The 19,549-nt window shown below is 47.3% G+C and overlaps 1 protein-coding gene across 1 annotated transcript in view; it reads right to left on the minus strand.

Annotated features, from left to right (window-relative positions):
- Nucleotides 1-5,520: 5,520 nt before the first annotated feature.
- LOC140715815 (uncharacterized) overlaps nt 5,521-19,549 on the minus strand; it is a 32,760-nt gene continuing 18,731 nt past the window's right edge. Inside the window, exons 5-9 of the mRNA XM_073028212.1 lie at nt 16,700-16,765; nt 14,583-14,648; nt 14,195-14,252; nt 13,966-14,084; nt 5,521-7,025 (exon numbers count right to left, since the gene is read on the minus strand). Coding sequence (XP_072884313.1) covers nt 13,994-14,084; nt 14,195-14,252; nt 14,583-14,648; nt 16,700-16,765 — 281 coding nt within the window. The 3' untranslated portion in view covers nt 5,521-7,025; nt 13,966-13,993. The remainder of the gene's footprint in view (nt 7,026-13,965; nt 14,085-14,194; nt 14,253-14,582; nt 14,649-16,699; nt 16,766-19,549) is intronic.

Genomic DNA, 19,549 nt, shown 5'->3' on the forward strand with positions numbered 1-19,549 from the left:
CAGGGATGGCCCAGGCAATGGGAGCTTGAGACGAGTCAATAACATAAAGGGTTAACTGTTCATGATGGTTACCGGATAAACTGAGACTCACTAGGGCCGTGACATGGGTGATTTTAGCCAATCTCTGACCGTTCAAGGTGTTGGTTATTAATGGTGACTGGAGATAGTCCCCACTGGGCAGCCAAGCCAGAATCGATAAAACACCCCTCCGCACCAGAATCGAACAAGGGGGAGACTGCTTGGCGTTGGACATGCTACCCCAGAGAAGCAGGTATGAAAGTGAGTGATGCCGATGAGGGCAGGACAGGGGTCACACTCACCCATACTCCTCATCGTACTGGTGAGCGCTGGCTGTTACCGGGCAGGTGGAGATGAAATGGCCAGGTTGGCCACAGTACAGACAGGAGCGGGTGTTGAATCTCCTTCGTCTTTCAGTCAGCGTCAGGCAGATAGGGTCAACATGCATAGCCTCAGCTCTGGAACAGGAATTGTAGATGGAGGCAAATGGCAGGGCAACGTAGACTGATGAGGAGCTTGGAACTCACCCAGTGCCCCCAGGGACCCTCTGGAACCCAGTCTCTGCAGCACTGCTGAAGGTGAACATCAATACAGATGGCCAAATTCACCAGGGCTTCAAAGGTGGCAGGAAGGACCTGGGTGACCAGATCATCTTTGATGTGTTTGGAGAGGCCATTCAGGAAGCTGTTGTATTGTGCCTCCGAGTTCCAGCCCCTCGAGGTGGCTAGGGTCCGGAACGCTATGGCGTTATCTGATGGAGATCTGTGCCCCTAGTGCATGTGTAGCATTCCATGGGCAGCCTCTCTCCCACGTTTGGAGCGGTCAAACGTTTTTCTTATCTCATCCAAAAATAACTGAAAACTACTGCAGAAAGGTGAGCCTGCCTGCCAGACGGCTGTTCCCCATTCCCTCATCCGACTGGACAGTTGGGTGATGATGTAGGCTACCTTGGCTCGATCATTTGGAAAGGTTGTTGGTCGTAATTCAATAATGAGGGTGCACTGGGAAGGAAAAGAGCGGCAGGTACCAGACTCAGCTGAGTACTTTTCTGGAAGAGGCAGATGGGGCTTTTGGATGGGAGGAGTGAGCGAGAACATGGAGGACGGGGCAGAAGATGCAGTTGCAGAATGTTGATGGGCGCTCTGGAACAGCTGGAGTGACTGAGTCTGGGCCACAAGGTCAGCTACATTGGCTGAAAGCGACTCCACTGCCCTGAACACGGTCCAGCTGGTTCTGGTGTCTGCCCAGCGTCACTCCCTGTTATTCCAGTGCAGCTCTCAGATGGCCAGGGTTGGCTGGATCCATTCTGGCCAGATTGTACTGTCAGGACACTGGATCCAGCAGGGATCCAATCACAGATCCAGTACAGTGATATTAACAAATCACGAGGTGCGAACAAAGTCAGTGTCAAACTTCAGGCAGAGGTCAAAAAGAGAGCAATCCAAAAACCAGCATCGGGAAACAGGCAGAGTCGATATTCAGACGGACAGAATACAGATACAAATGCTGGGCAGGCTCAGGAAAATCCACTGGCTCAATCTGGCAACAAACAGTTGAAAACACAGGACTGAAATACACTGAGCAATAAACAGAGAGGCAGATGATAGGTGGGGCACAATGAGATCCAGGTGGCAGCAATACAGGTGATAATGAGAAGCAGATGAGAGACAGAGTACTCAGTGATATGGGCCGGTGTAGAGCGGGAGCACATGGCAATATAAACCCACAGACTGACATTCAAATACAAATACTTTATTGTCACCAAACAATTGATACTAAAGCGTACAATCATCACAGTGATATTTGTTTCTGCGCTTCGCGCTCCCTGAAGTACAAATCAAAGTAAATATAATAAAAATTTAAATTATAAATCATAATTAGAAAATAGAAAAGGTAAAGTATGGTAGTGCAAGTCAGGTCCAGATCCCGGTCAGGATCCATTCAGCAGTCTTATCACAGTTTGAAAGAAGCTGTTCCCAAATCTGGCTGTACGAATCTTCATGTTCCTGAACCTTCTCCCGGAGTGAAGAGGGACAAAAAGTGTGTTGGCTGGGTGGGTCTTGTCCTTGATTATCCTGGCAACACTGCTCCGACAGTGTGTGGAGTAAAGTGAGTCCAAGGATGGAAGATTGGTTTGTGTGATGTGCTGGGCTAGGTTCACAATCTTCTGCAGCTGGGGAGGAACGCAAAAAGAGACAGAGTTCAACTGGAGGAACTGACACTCTCCCATACTTACAGTCTCGGTCTCACTCTCCCCATATACACACAGATGTAGTCTCTCTCCCACGCACATGCAGTCTCTCTTTCTCTTCCCCTCACACACAGAGTCTCTCTCTCTCTCTCACACACACACACACACACACTTACATACACAGTCTCTGCTTTGCTCTCTGTGTCACTCACACAAACTGACACACTCTCTCTGACACACACTTGCAATCTCTCTCTATCACAAACACTTCCACAGACAGTCTGTCTCTCATACACACACACACACTGAGTCTGACTGTCTCTCTATCTCTCACACAGTCTCTGCCTCTCTCTATCACTCTCTTCTCGGACACAGTCTCTTTTGCACACTTGCACACCCTGTCACACACTCTCTCTCTCTCTCTCACACACACACACACATACTTTCTCTCTCGCTCTCTCTCTGTCACACAAACAGTCTCTGATTCTCCCTCTGCTAATCCCCATCCCCACCCACACCCTCTCTCTCAGATACACAGTTCCCCCCCCCCTCTGTCACCCACTCTAATACGCCCAGTCACTGTCTGTCTGTTTCTCTCTGTCACACATACAGTCTCTGTCTCCCCCTCTCTCTCACACACATTGAGACACACAGTCTCTGCCCCCTCTATCTTCCTCTCTCTCTCTCTCTCTCTCTCTCTCACTCACACACACACAGAGTCTCAATCTGTCTCCCACTCATATGCACTTACCCATCTCTGTCTCTGCCATACACATACACATTTACACCCAGTCGTTACCTCTCTCGTTCTCTCACACAGTCTGTCTCACTCTTTCTCTCTCTTAAACACCCAGTCTCTCTTTGTGTCTCACACACACACACACACACACGCGTGCGCGCGCACTTTGGACAGGGTGCAGAAGAGGTTCACCTGCATTAGAGGGAAAGCAAGATTTGAGTTGCTTTGGAGAGATGGAAGCTGAAGAGAGACCTGATGGATATTTGAGGATTAGGAGAGCCAGAGATATAGTATAGATAAATGTATGGTTCCTTAAGGTTTTTTAGCTGGGGGTTGTAGTGGGGATAATTTCCCATTGCCCATTAAATCCTCCCAATGGCGTGCATGTCAAATAGGCTGCGTGGTCTATTTGATGGATACACAGTTAATACACTATTAAAATAAATGGGGAGGAGTGTACTGTATAGCCTACATTATAATAAGGGACTACTTTATGTTTTAGTAACACATCGTTGCATGTGCTATTAGGCGCGTATTGATCTTTATATGTGTGTCCAAGTTCAGACTCTACCAGTAAAGAACCATTAAACGTAGTTCCCATCTCCAGCATTTTTATTAATAACACAGTTGACTAAACAGATTTTTGATAATCTAATATATTATTAAATTAGAAAATTATAAAATAATATTTGATTATTTTAATATTACTGAAATATTAGATACGTAACGTATCCTCTGATATTATTGGTGTGTTCACTTTCATAATTCATCTTTTCCCTCCTTGTGGCTTTTTAGTTGCCTTCTTTTGGGTTTTAAAAGCTTCCCAATCATCTGACTTCCCATCATTTTTGTTTGATTATATGCCCTCTTTTGCTTGTATGTTGGCTTTGACTTCCCTTGTCAGCCACGGTTGTGTCACCTTGCCTTTAGAGTACTTATTCTTCATTGGGATGTATTTACCCTGTGCTTTCAAACAGCAGGATGAATTCTATCATAGTAATACATACCGCTTAGTAGGTTCATAAGTCACACAGATACGATCAGGTGACGCAAGCTTAATCAAAGAAAATTTAATATTTAAGTGTGTACAATCATTAGCCACAAGAAAATAAAGTACAATAAAATTTTGAAGAACTGTCCATAACAAACATTGTCTCCCTTCCAGCTTAAAATCAGAACATTTCGCAAGTTGGGCTGGAAGGGCCTGTGACTGTGCTGTACCTCAAAATAAAAATTAATAACTTGTATATGCAGTCCAAACATTATCTACGATCTGAGGGATTGGCCCCAAGATGGGTGGATAGGTTTGGTCTTCACACCACCACAGTTAATACCAGTGGACGGGCTCAGAGGCCTTCCCCAGGTGTTGAATGGGTTCCCTTCCCGGGTGCTGTCTCTGAACCAAATTCTCCTCACATTAGAAATATCCACTTACACCAGCTGCCTGTGCAAGTTAATTTCATCATACTCCTGACACTGGCCAGAATGGAACATGTACCATATCCATACATTAATCATACCGTGACACTTAATTAATATTAATTATTATTATATTTTAAATGCACTTTTAAAATATAGATGAGAATTTGGGATAAGGCAGACGAACCGTGGGTCAGGTCACCTATAACCATGGGAACCTTCTGTGTCTCCAGAGGTTTGTGACATCTCTGAATGTGAAGCCACATCACGTCCAGCCTGACCCCAACCACCCATTTACACCAATCCTACTTACCGGTAATTTCTGTTCTTTACTGGGGAGGGACAGCACAGGAACAGTCCATTCATCCCATCAAGTCCATTCCAACCCCTTTACACAGCTCCTCATTCCGGTTCTTCACGTCAATCAACTGCCTACCTACAGATTCTACCCCCTCAGCCACAGCCCAGAGATGGGGGGGCACCTACAGCATCTCATTGGCCCACAGGCTCAGCACAGTTTCTGGGGTGGTGGGAGGCAATCAGAGGAGAAGACCCACAGGGAGGATGGGTAGAGTTTCCGACTCTCACACTCACACACATGCAGAGAGGGCATGGCGGAGGCAGGGATCAGTTTAGGGGTAGCCAGCGGGTAAACACTCTGCCTGAAGGGTTGTCCTTAAAGGGGAGGGGGTGGCAGGGTGGATAAAAAACAAAGAGGCTCCCACCACCCAGGGACAAGCACCCCTCTCGTTCCCCAAGACTCCTGTGAGCTCAGGCTATGCAAGTCTTTTTTTAATCAACATATTTTGTATTACAAATTCCTTTCAACATGAAGACCTTTACTGGAATGCATGACTACTTAACAGATGGAAAGCAAAATTCAATCTTCTTGACAATACAGCTGAGGTTACCACATAGAGAGAGAGGAGAAACTTACAATGTTCATTCAGCCGGTTGGGTCTTAAAGTCAGGCATAGCAAAGCAAATCAAAGATATTAATTGATTAATGATGCCTTTCACTTATTTCAATGGGAAGCAAGTTGCCTTGATTCAGAACACCTTGAGCTTGCTGCATAAACATCATGACAATATTAATTAATAAATGACCTAAAAGATATTTTTTTATTTTTTTAAAGTTTTTTATTCTTTTTTCCCCAGAAACAAACAACAACCAAAATACAGCTCATCCCCAAAAACCACGACCATAACAAAATCAAATTAAATATTGAGCAGCAAAAGGGAGAATAACATAAAGGCAAAAGTAAACATACACAGCAGAGGGGCACCATGCCAAATAGACCTGAGTCTCACCCCGTAAGAAAGTCCAATACAGGGACACATATCCTTTCAAAGATGTCCCCTCTGTCCTCATTGCATAGTCTGAGTCTCTCCAAATGTAAAGTGTTTGCCGGTTTTCTCAGCCATAGATCGTACATTTGCATAGAACCACATTTCTATAGCATCCCATAAGCCTCAGCAAAACAGTGAACAGTACTTCTCCAGTATGCATAAAGTTTACAACATGACCAGAATGAATGTGACAAGTTACTGTTCTCAGATTTACATCTACTACAAATTGGTGAAACATCGAGATAGAAGCTGTGCAACTTTTCTTTGGAATAATGGAGTCTATGTATTGTATCAAACTGTATAAGTCTGTGTCTGATGTTGACCGAACAATCATGTATACAGGATATTCAAGTCTTCCCTGAGCTGGAAACAGAAGAGAACTCTCCCTTCTCTCACTCCACGTGAGATACGCACCGCAACGCTGACAAACTAACCCCCAAGAGTCTGGAGTGATGCAACCCTGCCGGCCTTTCCTGCTCATCCCTTTAAGCATCGACACTGCCCCCGTCTTGGTGGATGTTCCCTTTCATAAAGTTCTCTGCTCCTTGATTGCCAACAGTTAAAAAAAAATGATTTGCCGTGCATTTAGCTATTGGTGGTGGTGGAGGAGGGGGATGGAAGAAAAGTCATAAGTCTGGAGAAATCTCTTAAGTCATATACTTTATATCCCTACTCACTTATAGAATCTGGTGAAGGGAGAATTAATCATATGTAACTATAGGTGTATCAGGAACAACATTAGTGTAGTCTCCTTGATACAATACAAATTTAAGCATTGCTGTAATGCCCAATAGATTCACTCCATTGGTAATAAGACACACCAACCACATATCTGATACAGATTATGCAGGACTATTGTGTCATATTTAAATACTTGAACTGTAATGCATATTGGATCTATTACACTGTATATCGATCCTTAAACCCAAATATCCTATTCAGTAGAATATTCTGGAATAACATATCTGATAAATACAACATACAAAATACAAAGGCCAAGGAATCCACTCCATTGGACAGAGATACTTATATAACAAAATAATCTTATATTAGAAATGCTCCTGGTATTTTCTCCGAGACAGATGCCTGGGACATCGATGTCAATGTGGGATCCTGTCATTTTGTACGCTTCCCCTCCACACTATCTGCGACATGCGTCAACTCCATCCCGAGTCCATCGCGGAAGGGTTTGCCATCACAGAAACAGGTGGCTGACATTGTGATAGGGAAGTGGGGTAGTAGAGACGATGCTGGTCAGGGACAATGTTGTCAGATGGTGAGATTTCATTGGAAGAAAGACAGATTGAGCTGCAGACAGTAATATTTGATGGTTAGGCAGAGTTAGCAAGAATTCAATACATTTGTCTAATATACTAGTGAAATTAAGATGGGGAGGGTGGGTCAGGTGACATAGCAGATGTAGTCTATTCAGATTTTCAGAATGTATTCAAAAAATTCCAACAGAGGTTAGGGCTCAGAAGGCATATGCTATGCTTCCCTTTATTAGTCAAGACACTGAGATGAAGAGTCAGCAAGTTATATAGCAAGTGAACTATCTACCAGGCTCAAGGACAGCTTCTACCATGCCTTTTGAATGAACCCCTTGTATTTGTCCTGGGCCTCAATCTACTTCATTGTTACCCTGACACCTATTGTCAGAATTAAAATCAGATTTAATATTACTGGCATATGTCGTAAAATTTGTTGTTTTGCTGTAGCAGTAGAATGCAATACATAATAATAAAAATAGCAATTACAATGAGTATACGGAAAAAGAAACCAGTAGTGCCAAAAAAAGGATAAAATGAGGAAGTGTTCAGGAGTACATTGTCCATTCAAAACTCTGATGGCAGAGGATACCGCTTATTTGAGTCATTGCCTTTTGAAAATGTCCTGGATACTGGGGAGGCTAGTGCCCATGATAGAACTAACAGAGTTTACAACTTTCTGCAGCTTTTTTCAATCCTGTGCAGTGGCCCCTCCAGAGCAGACAGTGATGCAACCTGCGAGAAAGCTCTACATGGTACATCTGCAGAAATTTGCAAGTGTGTTTGGTGACTTACTAACTCCCTTCAAACTCCAAAAGAAATATAGCACCAGAGAAAGCACCCTGTCTGGATACATCGCGGTTTGTCAAGCCAACTGCTCTGCCCGTGACCAGACACTACAGAGAGTTGTGCTCACAGTGCAGTACATCATGGGAATCAGCCCCTCTTCCACTGGCTCTGTCAACACTTCCCGTTACCTTAGTGAGGCAGCCAGCATAATCAAAGAGCCCACTTACCCTAACATTCTCTCCTCTCCCTCTCCCATTGGGCAAAAGATACAAAACCCAGAAAGCACGTACCACCATGCTCAAGAACGGATTCTACCCCACTGTTATCAGATTACTCAATAGTCACCTGGATAAACTCCTGACTTCACAATCTACTCCATCGTGGCTCTTGAACCTCACTGCCTGCCTGCACGACACTTTGTCTGTAACGGTAATACTTTATATACCTTCTGTTGTTCCTTTGCCTTGTACTACCTCATTGCACTGTTGTAATGAAATTACATAGAACAGTACAGCAGAGAACAGGCCCTTTGGCCCACAATGCTGTGCAAACCCTTAAACCCTGCCTCCCATATAAACCCCCACCTTAAATTTCTCCATATACCTGTATGGATAGCATGCAAAACAAACATTTTCACCATTATTTCGTATATCTGATGTTGGAATCCTTTTTTTAATGCTGAGGTATTAGTTTGTACTTTTAATCATATAATCATATGTAACAATCACAGCACGGAAACAGGCCATTCCGGCCCTCCTAGTCCGTGCTGAACTCTTAATCTCACCTAGTCCCACCTACCCACACTCAGCCCATAACCCTCCACTCCTTTCCTGTCCATATACCTATCCAATTTTACCTTAAATGACACAACTGAACTGGCCTCTACTACTTCTACAGGAAGCTCATTCCACACAGCTATCACTCTCTGAGTAAAGAAATACCCCCTCGTGTTTCCCTTAAACTTTTGCCCCCTAACTCTCAAATCATGTCCTCTCGTTTGAATCTCCCCTACTCTCAATGGAAACAGCCTATTCACGTCAACTCTATCTATCCCTCTCAACATTTTAAATACCTTGATCAAATCCCCCCTCAACCTTCTACGCTCCAATGAATAGAGACCTAACTTGTTCAACCTTTCTCTGTAACTTAAGTGCTGAAACCCAGGTAACATCCTAGTAAATCGTCTCTGCACTCTCTCTAATTTATTGATATCTTTCCTATAATTCGGTGACCAGAACTGTACACAATATTCCAAATTTGGCCTTACCAATGCCTTGTACAATTTTAACATTACATCCCAACTTCTGTACTCAATGCTCTGATTTATAAAGGCCAGCGTTCCAAAAGCCTTCTTCACCACCCTATCTACATGAGACTCCACCTTCAGGCAACTATGCACTGTTATTCCTAGATCTCTCTGTTCCACTGCATTCCTCAATGCCCTACCATTTACCCTGTATGTTCTATTTGGATTATTCCTGCCAAAATGTAGAACCTCACACTTCTCAGCATTAAACTCCATCTGCCAACGTTCAGCCCATTCTTCTAACTGGCATAAATCTCCCTGCAAGCTTTGAAAACCCACCTCATTATCCACACCACCTCCTACCTTAGTATCATCAGCATACTTACTAATCCAATTTACCACCCCATCATCCAGATCATTTATGTATATTACAAACAACATTGGGCCCAAAACAGATCCCTGAGGCACCCCGCTAGTCACCGGCCTCCATCCCGATAAACAATTATCCACCACTACTCTCTGGCAACTCCCATCTAGCCACTGTTGAATCCATTTTATTACTCCAGCATTAATACCTAACGACTGAACCTTCTTAACTAACCTTCCATGTGGAACTTTGTCAAAGGCCTTGCTGGTCCATATAGACTACATCCACTGCCTTACCCTCGTCAACATTCCTCATAACTACTTCAAAAAATTCAATAAGGTTTGTCAAACATGACCTTCCACGCACAAATCCATGCTGGCTACTCCTAATCAGATCCTGTCCAGCCAGATAATTATAAATACTATCTCTAAGAATACTTTCCATTAATTTACCCACCACTGATGTCAAACTGACAGGTCTATAATTGCCAGGCTTACTTCTAGAACCCTTTTTAAACAATGGAACCACATGAGCAATACGCCAATCCTCCGGCACAATCCCCGTTTCTAATGACATCTGAAAGATCTCCATCAGAGCTCCTGCTATCTCTACACAAACTTCCCTCAAGGTCCTGGGGAATATCCGGTCAGGACCCGAAGATTTATCCACTTTTAAATTTCTTAAAAGCGCCAGTACTTCCACCTCTTTAATTGTCATAGGTTCCATAACTTCCTTACTTGTTTCCCACACCTTACACCATTCAATATCCTTCTCCTTAGTGAATACCGAAGAGAAGAAATCGTTCAAAATCTCTCCCATCTCCCTCGGCTCCACACATAGCTGACCACCCTGATTCTCTAAGGGACCAATTTTATCCCTCACTATCCTCTTGCTTTTAATATAACTGTAGAAGCCTTTCGGATTTACTTCCACCTTATTTGCCAAACCAAACTCGTAACTTCTTTTAGCTTTTCTAATCTCTTTCTTAAGTTTCCTTTTACATTCTTTATATTCCTCGAGCAATTCCTTTACTCCATGCTGCCTATATCTATTATAGACATCCCTCTTTTTTCGAACCAAGTTTCTAATATCCCTTGAAAACCATGGCGCTTTCAAACCTTTAACCTTTCCTTTCAACCGAACAGGAACAAAAAGATTCTGTACCCTCATAATTTCACCCTTAAATGACCTCCATTTCTCTATTACGTCCTTCCCATAAAACAACTTGACCCAATCCACTCTCTCTAAATCCCTGCGCATCTCCTCAAAGTTAGCCTTTCTCCAATCAAAAATCTCAACTCTAGGTCCAGTCCTGTCCTTCTCCATAATTATATTGAAGCTAATGCTATTGTGATCACTGGACCCGAAGTGCTCCCCAACACATACATCTGTCAGCTGACCTATCGCATTCCCTAACAGGAGATCCAACACTGCCCCATCTCTAGTCGGTACTTCTATGTATTGTTGCAAAAAACTATCCTGCACACATTTCACAAACTCTAAACCATCCAGCCCTTTTACAGAATGAGCTTCCCAATCTATGTGTGGAAAATTAAAATCTCCCACAATCACCACCTTGTGTTTACTACAAATATCTGCTATCTCCTTACACATTTGCTCTTCCAACTCACGTTCCCCATTAGGTGGCCTATAATACACTCCTATCAGTGTTACTACACCTTTCCCATTCCTCAATTCCACCCAAATAGCCTCCCTAGAGGAGCTCTCTAATCTATCCTTCCAAAGCACCGCCATAAGATTTTCTCGGACAAGCAATGCAACACCTCCTCCTCTGGCCCCTCCTACACTATCACACCTGAAGCAACTAAATCCAGGAATATTTAGTTGCCAATCACACCCTTCCTGCAACCATGTTTCACTAATAGCTACAACATCATAATTCCAGGTATCAATCCACACTTTAAGCTCATCCACCTTTCTTACAATGCTCCTAGCATTAAAATAGATACATTTAAGATACTCTCCACCTCCTCCTCTCTTTTCATCCCTAGCAATGCATTCAAATTTATTATCCTTTTCTTTCTTCTCCCCTACAACTTCGGGCTGAGCGCATCCCTTCTCCATCACCTGCCTTTCCTCCCTCACACACTGTCTACTTACTTGCTCTACTGGTGAACTAACCTCCTCTCCCATAGTTTCCTCAAATTGATTTCCGCCCCCCCCCCCCCCATCTTACTAGTCTAAAGTCTGTCCTGTAGCCCTAGCAAACTTCCCCGCTAGGATATTGGTCCCCCCAGGATTCAAGTGTAACCCGTCCTTCTTGAACAGGTCATGCCTGCCCCAGAAGAGGTCCCAATGATCCAGAAACTTGAATCCCTGCCCCCTGCTCCAATCCCTCAACCACGCATTCATCCTCCACCTTATTCCATTCCTACTCTCACTGTCGCGTGGCACAGGCAGTAATCCCGAGATTACTACCTTTGCGGTCCTTCTTCTTAACTGCCTTCCTAACTCCCTATACTCTCGTTTCAGGACCTCTTCCCCTTTCCTACCTATGTCATTGGTACCTACATGTACCACGACCTCTGGCTCCTCACCCTCCCACTTCAGGATATCTTGGACGTGATCAGAAACGTCCCGGACCCTGGCACCAGGGAGGCAAACTACCATCCGGGACTCCCGATCACTTCCACAGAACCGCCTGTCTGAACCCCTGACTATCGAGTCCCCTATTACTATGGTCCTCTTTCTTCTATCCCTACCCTTCTGAGCTACAGGGCCGTCCTCTGTGCCGGAGGCCCGGCCACTGTCACTTCCTCCAGGTAGGCTGTCCCCCCCAACAGTACTCAAACATGAGTACTTATTGTCAAGGGGTACAGCCACTGGGGTACTCTCTAGTACCTGCCCCTTCCCCTTCCTGACCGTGACCCACCTATCTGCCTCCCGTGGCCCCGGAGTGACCACCTGCCTGTAACTCCTCTCTATCACCTCCTCACTCTCCCTGACCAGGCGAAGGTCATCGAGCTGCAGCTCCAGTTCCCTAACTCGGTCCCTCAGGAGCTGCAGTTCGACACACCTGGCGCAGATGTGGACGTCTGGGAGGCTCAGAGACTCCAGGACCTCCCACATCCGACACCGAGAACAAGAAGCTGCCCTCACACTCATACTTCCCGAATAACTGAAAATAACAAGGAGAACTAAAAGATAAGCCTACTGTGCCCTCTTCCACCTAAGCCCTCTGAGCTCAAGCCCTACACTCTGCTCCCAGCTCACTCCGCTGCCCGCAAACAAAGCTGCCCGCTGCTTAAGGCTGCGTTCTTTTTATATCTTCCCTCCTTCCCAGGCCTCCTTCACGCACCTGCGCAGTCCCGCCTCTCAGAACTCCGATCTGAGAAGCAATTTGAAAATGGCCGCCGCCGCACTTCTTCTCAAAGCCTCGCTGTCCTCTTCCAAAAGAGGAAGATGCAAAACTTTTCACAAAATCTGATGTTTTTCTCCACCTACTGGGCCAAAAGCAATATAGCAGCTACATTCCTTTTCGTTTTCCACTGGCTAAGTATTAGCACATGCCTTAATTGGCTTTTTACTTTGTCAGGAATGACTTTGAGCTCATAGGACTAGATGTTTCAATCCTATGATAAACACCTGTTAACTCAGGTCATAGCATAGAGATCTTGAGGTGGGGCTTGGTGGGTGGCAGATGCTTCCCAGGGGTCATCAGGTGGGCAACCCCCTTCTTAGATGCCTTAGCTTAAGTAAACAGTGCCAGCCTCTGCATTTTCTCCATCTTCGTCTTGGCCTCAGTCTGCTCTTTAGTTCACATGCTCTGTATCTGTTCCTTTGTCTGAACTTTAAAATAAACGATCGTAAAACAATGCATTTTCACATTGTGGGACTCCAAAAAAAAATCACCAGATCCTACATTGACAATAATAAACTGATCTGCCGATTGACTGATTACTTACAGTCAGTGGCCGCTTTATTAACTACACCTGTACACCTGCTTGTCAACGCAAACTTCCAATCTGCCAATCCTGTGGCAGCAACTCAATGCATAAAAGCGTGCAGACATTCAGTTGTTGTTCAGACCAAGCATCAGAATGGGGGAGGAAATGTGATCTAAGTGAATTTCACCACTGGAGCCAAACGGCATGGTTTGAGTAACTCAGGAACTGCTGTTCTCCTGGGATTTTCACGCACAACAGTCTCTAAAAGTTTACAGAGAATGGTGTAGAAAAAATAAAATATCCAGTGAGTGGCAGTTCTGTGGGTGAAAACACTTTGTTAACGAGAGAGGTCAGAGGAGAATGGCCAGACCGGTTCAAACTGACAGGAAGGTGACAGTAGCTTATATGGTGCTGTGCAGAAGAACTTTGAAGTGGATGGGCTACAGCAGCAGAAGACTACGGATATGCCCTCAGTAGCCTCTTTATTAGATACAGGAGCCACATAAAGATGGTGGGGTGGGGACTGAGTGGGAGAGGGACAGGGGGATGGGGATGAGGGACAGGGGTGAGGGTTAGAGTGACAGTGGGAGGTGGGGAAAGATGCCTAAGCTGGGAGCTGGGTGGGTGGGCAGCAGCAGAGGGATTAGTCTGGTTACTCAGTCTTCCCTACCTGGAACAAGATGTCTCGCCGTTAGTGGCTAAACAACCTCCGGGAGATCAGAGAGTCTCTGTGATCGAGAGAATTCCTTCTGTTGGCAGCAACTTCGAAACCAGTGTTTGATCTTTTCTCTGCGTGGAGAGAGAGGACATAGTCAGGTGCAGAACATCCAAGGTGCAGATGGGGGAGGGGGGGGTTGACGAGGGGAGCATGACCGAGTAGGAGAGGGGATGAGATTTACCTGTTGGCAACAGTCATCAAGACCAGCACGATAAAGATCACGAATCCCAAAGGAATTCCTGCAGGGAACAAAATCAAAATCTATCAGCGGCAGTTCACTCTTTAACAGAGCGGAGGGAGGGAGGTGGCAGAGGTGAGAATGGTGAATAGATGGAGGAGTGGGGGAAGAGACGGATGGTGGTGTGGGTGGGGGGTGGGAAATGCAAACAGGTGGGAGGGAGAGGAATGGCTGGGGAGTGGTGGAGAAAGAATGACAGTGGGTGGGTGGAGAGTGGAACGACAGACGGGGAGGGTTAGAGGGATGATGGAAGGAGGGGGTGGGAGGAGTGTATAGAGGGACTTACACTTGTAAACCAGAACTACAAACAATAATCCAAGTACAGTCTCACCAAGTGTAAAGCGATTTCTTGATGACTTTTTGCCCTTGTTGGTATTGCTTTTGTGATTTTCTATCCCTGGGGAGAGAAGCAGAGATATGATCGGCAGTGATTATTCTCCACTGTCCCGGAGCCCTCTTCCAAAGGCACTCCGACTATCCCTCAGTGGGACAGTCCCATAACCCTCAATGTCCTCAAACATGCCAGACCCGCTGCTTCGGGAGGTTAAAGCTCAACTTTTCAGCGGTGGACACGACCTGGTTGTTTGCAGACACGGCCTGCCTCGCTTCCCCCCACATCCCTGCTCTTAAATTCAATTCCTCAAGCAATGAAGACAACATTCCATTTGCCTTCTTGAGAGCCTGCTGCACCTGAACACCAACCTTTTGTGATTCGTGCACAAGCACTGCCAAATCCCTCTGCATGGCAGCATGCTGCAATTTTTTACCATTTAAATAATAATCCACTCTTTCATTTTTCCTCCCAAAGTGGATGACCTCTCATTTACCAACATTGTACTCCATCTGTCATCTCCTTGCTCACTCCCTTAACCTCTCTATATCTCTCTGCAGACTCTCCATATCTTCTACACAATTTGCTTTTCCACTCAATTTAGTATCATCAGCAAACTTAGATACACTACACTCAGTCCCCTCTTCCAGATCGTTAGTGAACATATATCATGAACAATTGCAGGCCCAGCACCAAACCCTGCGGCACACTGCTCACCACTGATTGCCAACCAGAGTAACGCCCATGTATCCCAACTCTCAGCTTTCTATTAGTCACCAATCCTCTATCCATGCTAATACCTCACCCTCACCTGTATGCATCCTTATCTTACGGTTAAGTCTTTTATGTGGCACCTCATCGAAAGCCTTATAGAAATCCAGGTAAAATAACACTCAGCTGTTCCCCTCTGTCCACTGCTTCCTCAGCACTACCTACTCCTCCCCTCATCATATCATCCATAAACTTTTCCACAAAGCCATCAATTCCATTATCCAAATAACTGACAAACAATGTGAAGAGTAACGGTCCCAATACTGACCCCTGAGGAACACCACTAGTCACTGGTAGACAACCAGAAAAGGCCCATTTATTCCCAATCACTGCCTCCTTCCTGCCTGTTGGCTATTCCCATGCCAGTATCTTTCCCGTACTACCACAGGATTTTATCTTGTTAAACAGCTTCATGTGTGGCACCTTATCAAATGCCTTCTGAAGATCCAAGTAAATGACAGCCACTGCCTCTCCTTTGTCCACCCTGCTTGTACTTCATCCAAGAATTATACACAAAGTGTTTGTGTTGCTACTATAATCGTCATAGAGAAGCACAGCACAGAAACAGGCCCTTCGGCCCATCTAGTCCATGCTGAGTATTTAAACTGCCTACCCCCATCAACCTGCACCGGGACCATAGCCCTCCAAACCCTCCTCCCCCCATCCATGTACCTATTCAAACTTCTCTTAAATGTTGAAATCGAGCTTGCATGCACCACTTGTGCAGGCAGCTCTTTCCACACGCTCACGACCCTCCGAGTGAAGAGGTTTCCCCTCAAGTTCCCCTTAAACTTTTCACCTTTCACCCTTAACCCATGACCTCTGGCTGCAGTCCACAAATGTCAGTGGAAAAAGCATGCTGGCATTTACCCTATCTGTAATTTCATATACCTCTATCAAATCTCCTCTCAATCTTCTACATTCCGGGGAATAAAGCTGTAACCTGTTCAGTCTTCCCATGGATCTCAGGTCCCCCAGACCTGGCAATATCGTTGTAAATTTTCTCTTTCATTATTCCAGTATCTCACTATTCTTGTGCTCAGGGAAATGAACTGCACTTGACTTGGGAACTTTTCTCCTCTTGCCTTAAACCTATTCCCTCTAGGTTCAGACTCGCCGTCCTGGGGAAAAGACTGTAACCAATCACTTCATCGATGCCCGTCAATGCTATAAACATCGACAAGATCACTGCTCAGCCTCAGTCCTATCGAGTCTTCCCTTGTATCTCAATTCCTCACAGTTCCAGCAACATCATTTCTGCCACACAACCCCCTCTCCAGCTTATTGAAAACCCTCCTGTGTGTGGATACCCAGAACTACACACCATAATCCAAATGCAGTCTCACCGTCTGTAAGATGACCTCCAGAGTCCTTTATCCCCTCGTCAGTATTGTTCATATGATTTTCTATCCCTGTGGAGAGAAGCAGAGATCTGATTGTCAGTGAGGTCTCTTGGCCGTCCCGGGGCCCTCCTCCATCGTCAGTCTGACCATCCCTCAATGAGACATTTCCACAACCCTCAATGTCCCCAAAGACCAGGCCACCCACCTCGTCTCTGGCCTGAAGAAGCAATGTGCCTGCTACTTTCTCGAGGGGGTGTGGTTAAGGGAGTTTAGGGGTGGAAAGGTAGGGGTGAGTGAGAGAGGGGGGAGCGTGTGGGGAGAGAGAGGTAGGGAAGCAAGAGATAGGGACGAGAGAGGGTGGGTAGAGAGGAACGGTGGGAACAGAGAGAGCGTGCAGAGAGAGAGGTGGTGGGGAGAAAGAAAAGGGGAGAGCGAGAGAGAGATGGGGACAGGTAGGTATAGAGACAGAGTGGGGGACAGAAGGTGAGGAGGGAGGACAGTGAGGTGGGAGAAAGTGGAGGAAGAGAGAGTGAAAAGAGGGTGGGGATAGGGAGTATGAGGAGTGGAGAGTGGGGGGAGAGAGGGGACAAGAGAGGGTGTGAGAGAGAGAGGTAGAGGGAGAGCTGGATGTTGGAGAGTGTGGAGAGGGAGACTGGGAGAGAGAGATGGGGAGGAAGGGGTGGGGGGGAGAGAGACGTTGTCAGGAATGGGGATGGGAATGTACCCAGGTGCAGGACGCAGGCACTGAAGTACTAGGGGGAGGACAGGATGGGGATGCCATGGCATGAAAGGGGTAATGCAGGTGGGATTGGATCCCAGAGTTCCGGCGAGGCAGGCGGAGCAGGCAGGCAGAGCAGGATTCCAGAGTAAGGCAGGGCAGGAGAATCCCAGAGTTCAGGCGGGGCAGAAGAGCCCCCTGGGGCGGGCGCATAACTCCTGGGCAGGGCCGCCTGCCAGGCAGGAACACGGAGGCCCGGGCAAGACGTGGAACCCTGGGCAGGTGCGGGCACAACCCATAGGGAGCAATGGGAGGAAAGGGTCGGAGTCCTCAGGGCAGGCCGCGTGGATCCCGGGCAGGGCCGCCTCCCAGGCAGAAGCAGAGAGGCCTAGGCAAGGCGCAGACACCTGGGTAGGTGCGGGGCACAACCCATCAGAAACGAGGGGAGGAAAGGGTAGGAGTCCTCAGGGCGGGCCGCGTGGATCCCGGGCAGGGCCGCCTCCCAGGCGGAGACATGGAGGCCTGGGCAGGTGCAGGGCACAACCCATCTGAGGAGAGGGGTAGGAAAGGGACCGAGTCCCCCCACCGGGCAACAGTAGATGGCCTGGCTTACCCGACAGAGGCAAGCGACAGGAAGGGACAGAACCACCTGAAAGGTAATGGTGACAGAGGGGAGAGAGAAGGGGAAGAGGGAGGTGGAGATTGAGGGTTGGAGAGAGAGTTGGGTGTGGGGATAGAGAGTAGGGGAGAGAGATGAGGAAAGAGATAGATGGGGAGACAGAAGGGGCGAGAGAGAAGGGGTTTGGGGGAGTGAGGGAGGTGTGAGAGAGAGGAGGGAGCAATGAGGGGAGTGAGGGGGGTGTGAGAGAGAGGAGGGAGCAATGAGGGGAGAGAGGGTGGGGAAAGAGGGTGGCAGGAGAGAGCGTGGGGTCAGAATCAGGGGGTGGGGGGGGAGACAGTTGATGGAGAGAGTGGGGTGAGAGAGCGTGTGGGGAGAGAAAGGGTGCAGAGAGAGAGGGTGGGATGAAAGAGAGCGTGGGGAGACAAAGAAAGGGGAGGGGAGAGATGGGGAGAGGGAGTGGGGCAGGGAGAGGGGAGAGATTGGGGAGAAGGGGAAAGAGGGGGAAGGGGTGAGAGGGGGGTGTGAAGAGAGGGGGAAAGGGGAGGGGGGAAAGGATAGAGAGTGGGAGGTAGAGAGGATGTGGAGAGGGAGAGAGGGTGGAGGCAGAGAGAGGGAGAGTGGGGGTGGAGAGAGAGGCTGGGGAGAGAGAGGGTGGCAGGACAGAGGGTGGGGGCAGAGACTGGAGAGAGAGATAGAAAGCGAGAATGGTGGTGGATAGACAGAGGTGAGAGAGTGTGGGGAGAGATGGTGTGGAGAGAGTGAGGGTGGGGAGAGACGGGTGGGAGAGAGACAGGGAGAAATTGAGGGGGAGAGAGCGGGGAGTGGGGGTGGAGAGGGGGGAGTGAGATGGGGAGGCAAAGAGTTGAGAGGGAGCTAGGGGAGAGGGTGTGAGATTGAGGGTGGGGACAGAGATAGGGTGAGGAGAGAGATGGGGAGGGAAGAAAGATGGGGAGGGGAGAGAGAGAAGGAGATAGAGAGGGTTGAGAGAGGGGGAGTTAGGGGGGACAGAGGGATGGAGAGAGGGAAGGAGAGCATAGGGGAGAGGGAGGGGTGGGAAGAGTGTGCGACTGGGAAGAGTATGGGGTAAGAGGCAAGAGAGGGATGAAGTGGGAGAGAGAGGGTGGGGAGAGAAGGGGAAAGGGGGAGAGGAGGAGAGAGTGGGGTTGGAGAGAGTCAGGTGAACAGAGAAGGTGGGGACAGAGAAGGTGCAGGGTGGGGAGAGGAGGGAGAGAGACCTGAGAGTGGGTGGGGGGGTGGGGAGAGAGGCTGAGGTGAGAGAGTAGGGCGATGGGTGGTGGGAGAGAGAGAGGTGTGTGCGGTAAGAGGCAGGAGAGAGGGATGGAGATCGTGAGAGGTAGAGAGGGTGAGAGAATGGTGGGAGAGATGGTGGAGGCAGATAGAGTGGGGAGAGGGGGCTGAGAAAGGAGGGTGTGAGAAATGGGGTGAGAAAGAGGGGGAGGAAGGCGGGAGAAATGGTGAGAGCGGGGAGAGAGGAGGTAGAGGGTGAGAGAGA

Source organism: Hemitrygon akajei, chromosome 24 (genome assembly GCF_048418815.1).
Source record: "Hemitrygon akajei chromosome 24, sHemAka1.3, whole genome shotgun sequence".
In the NCBI taxonomy this organism is placed as follows: domain Eukaryota; kingdom Metazoa; phylum Chordata; class Chondrichthyes; order Myliobatiformes; family Dasyatidae; genus Hemitrygon; species Hemitrygon akajei.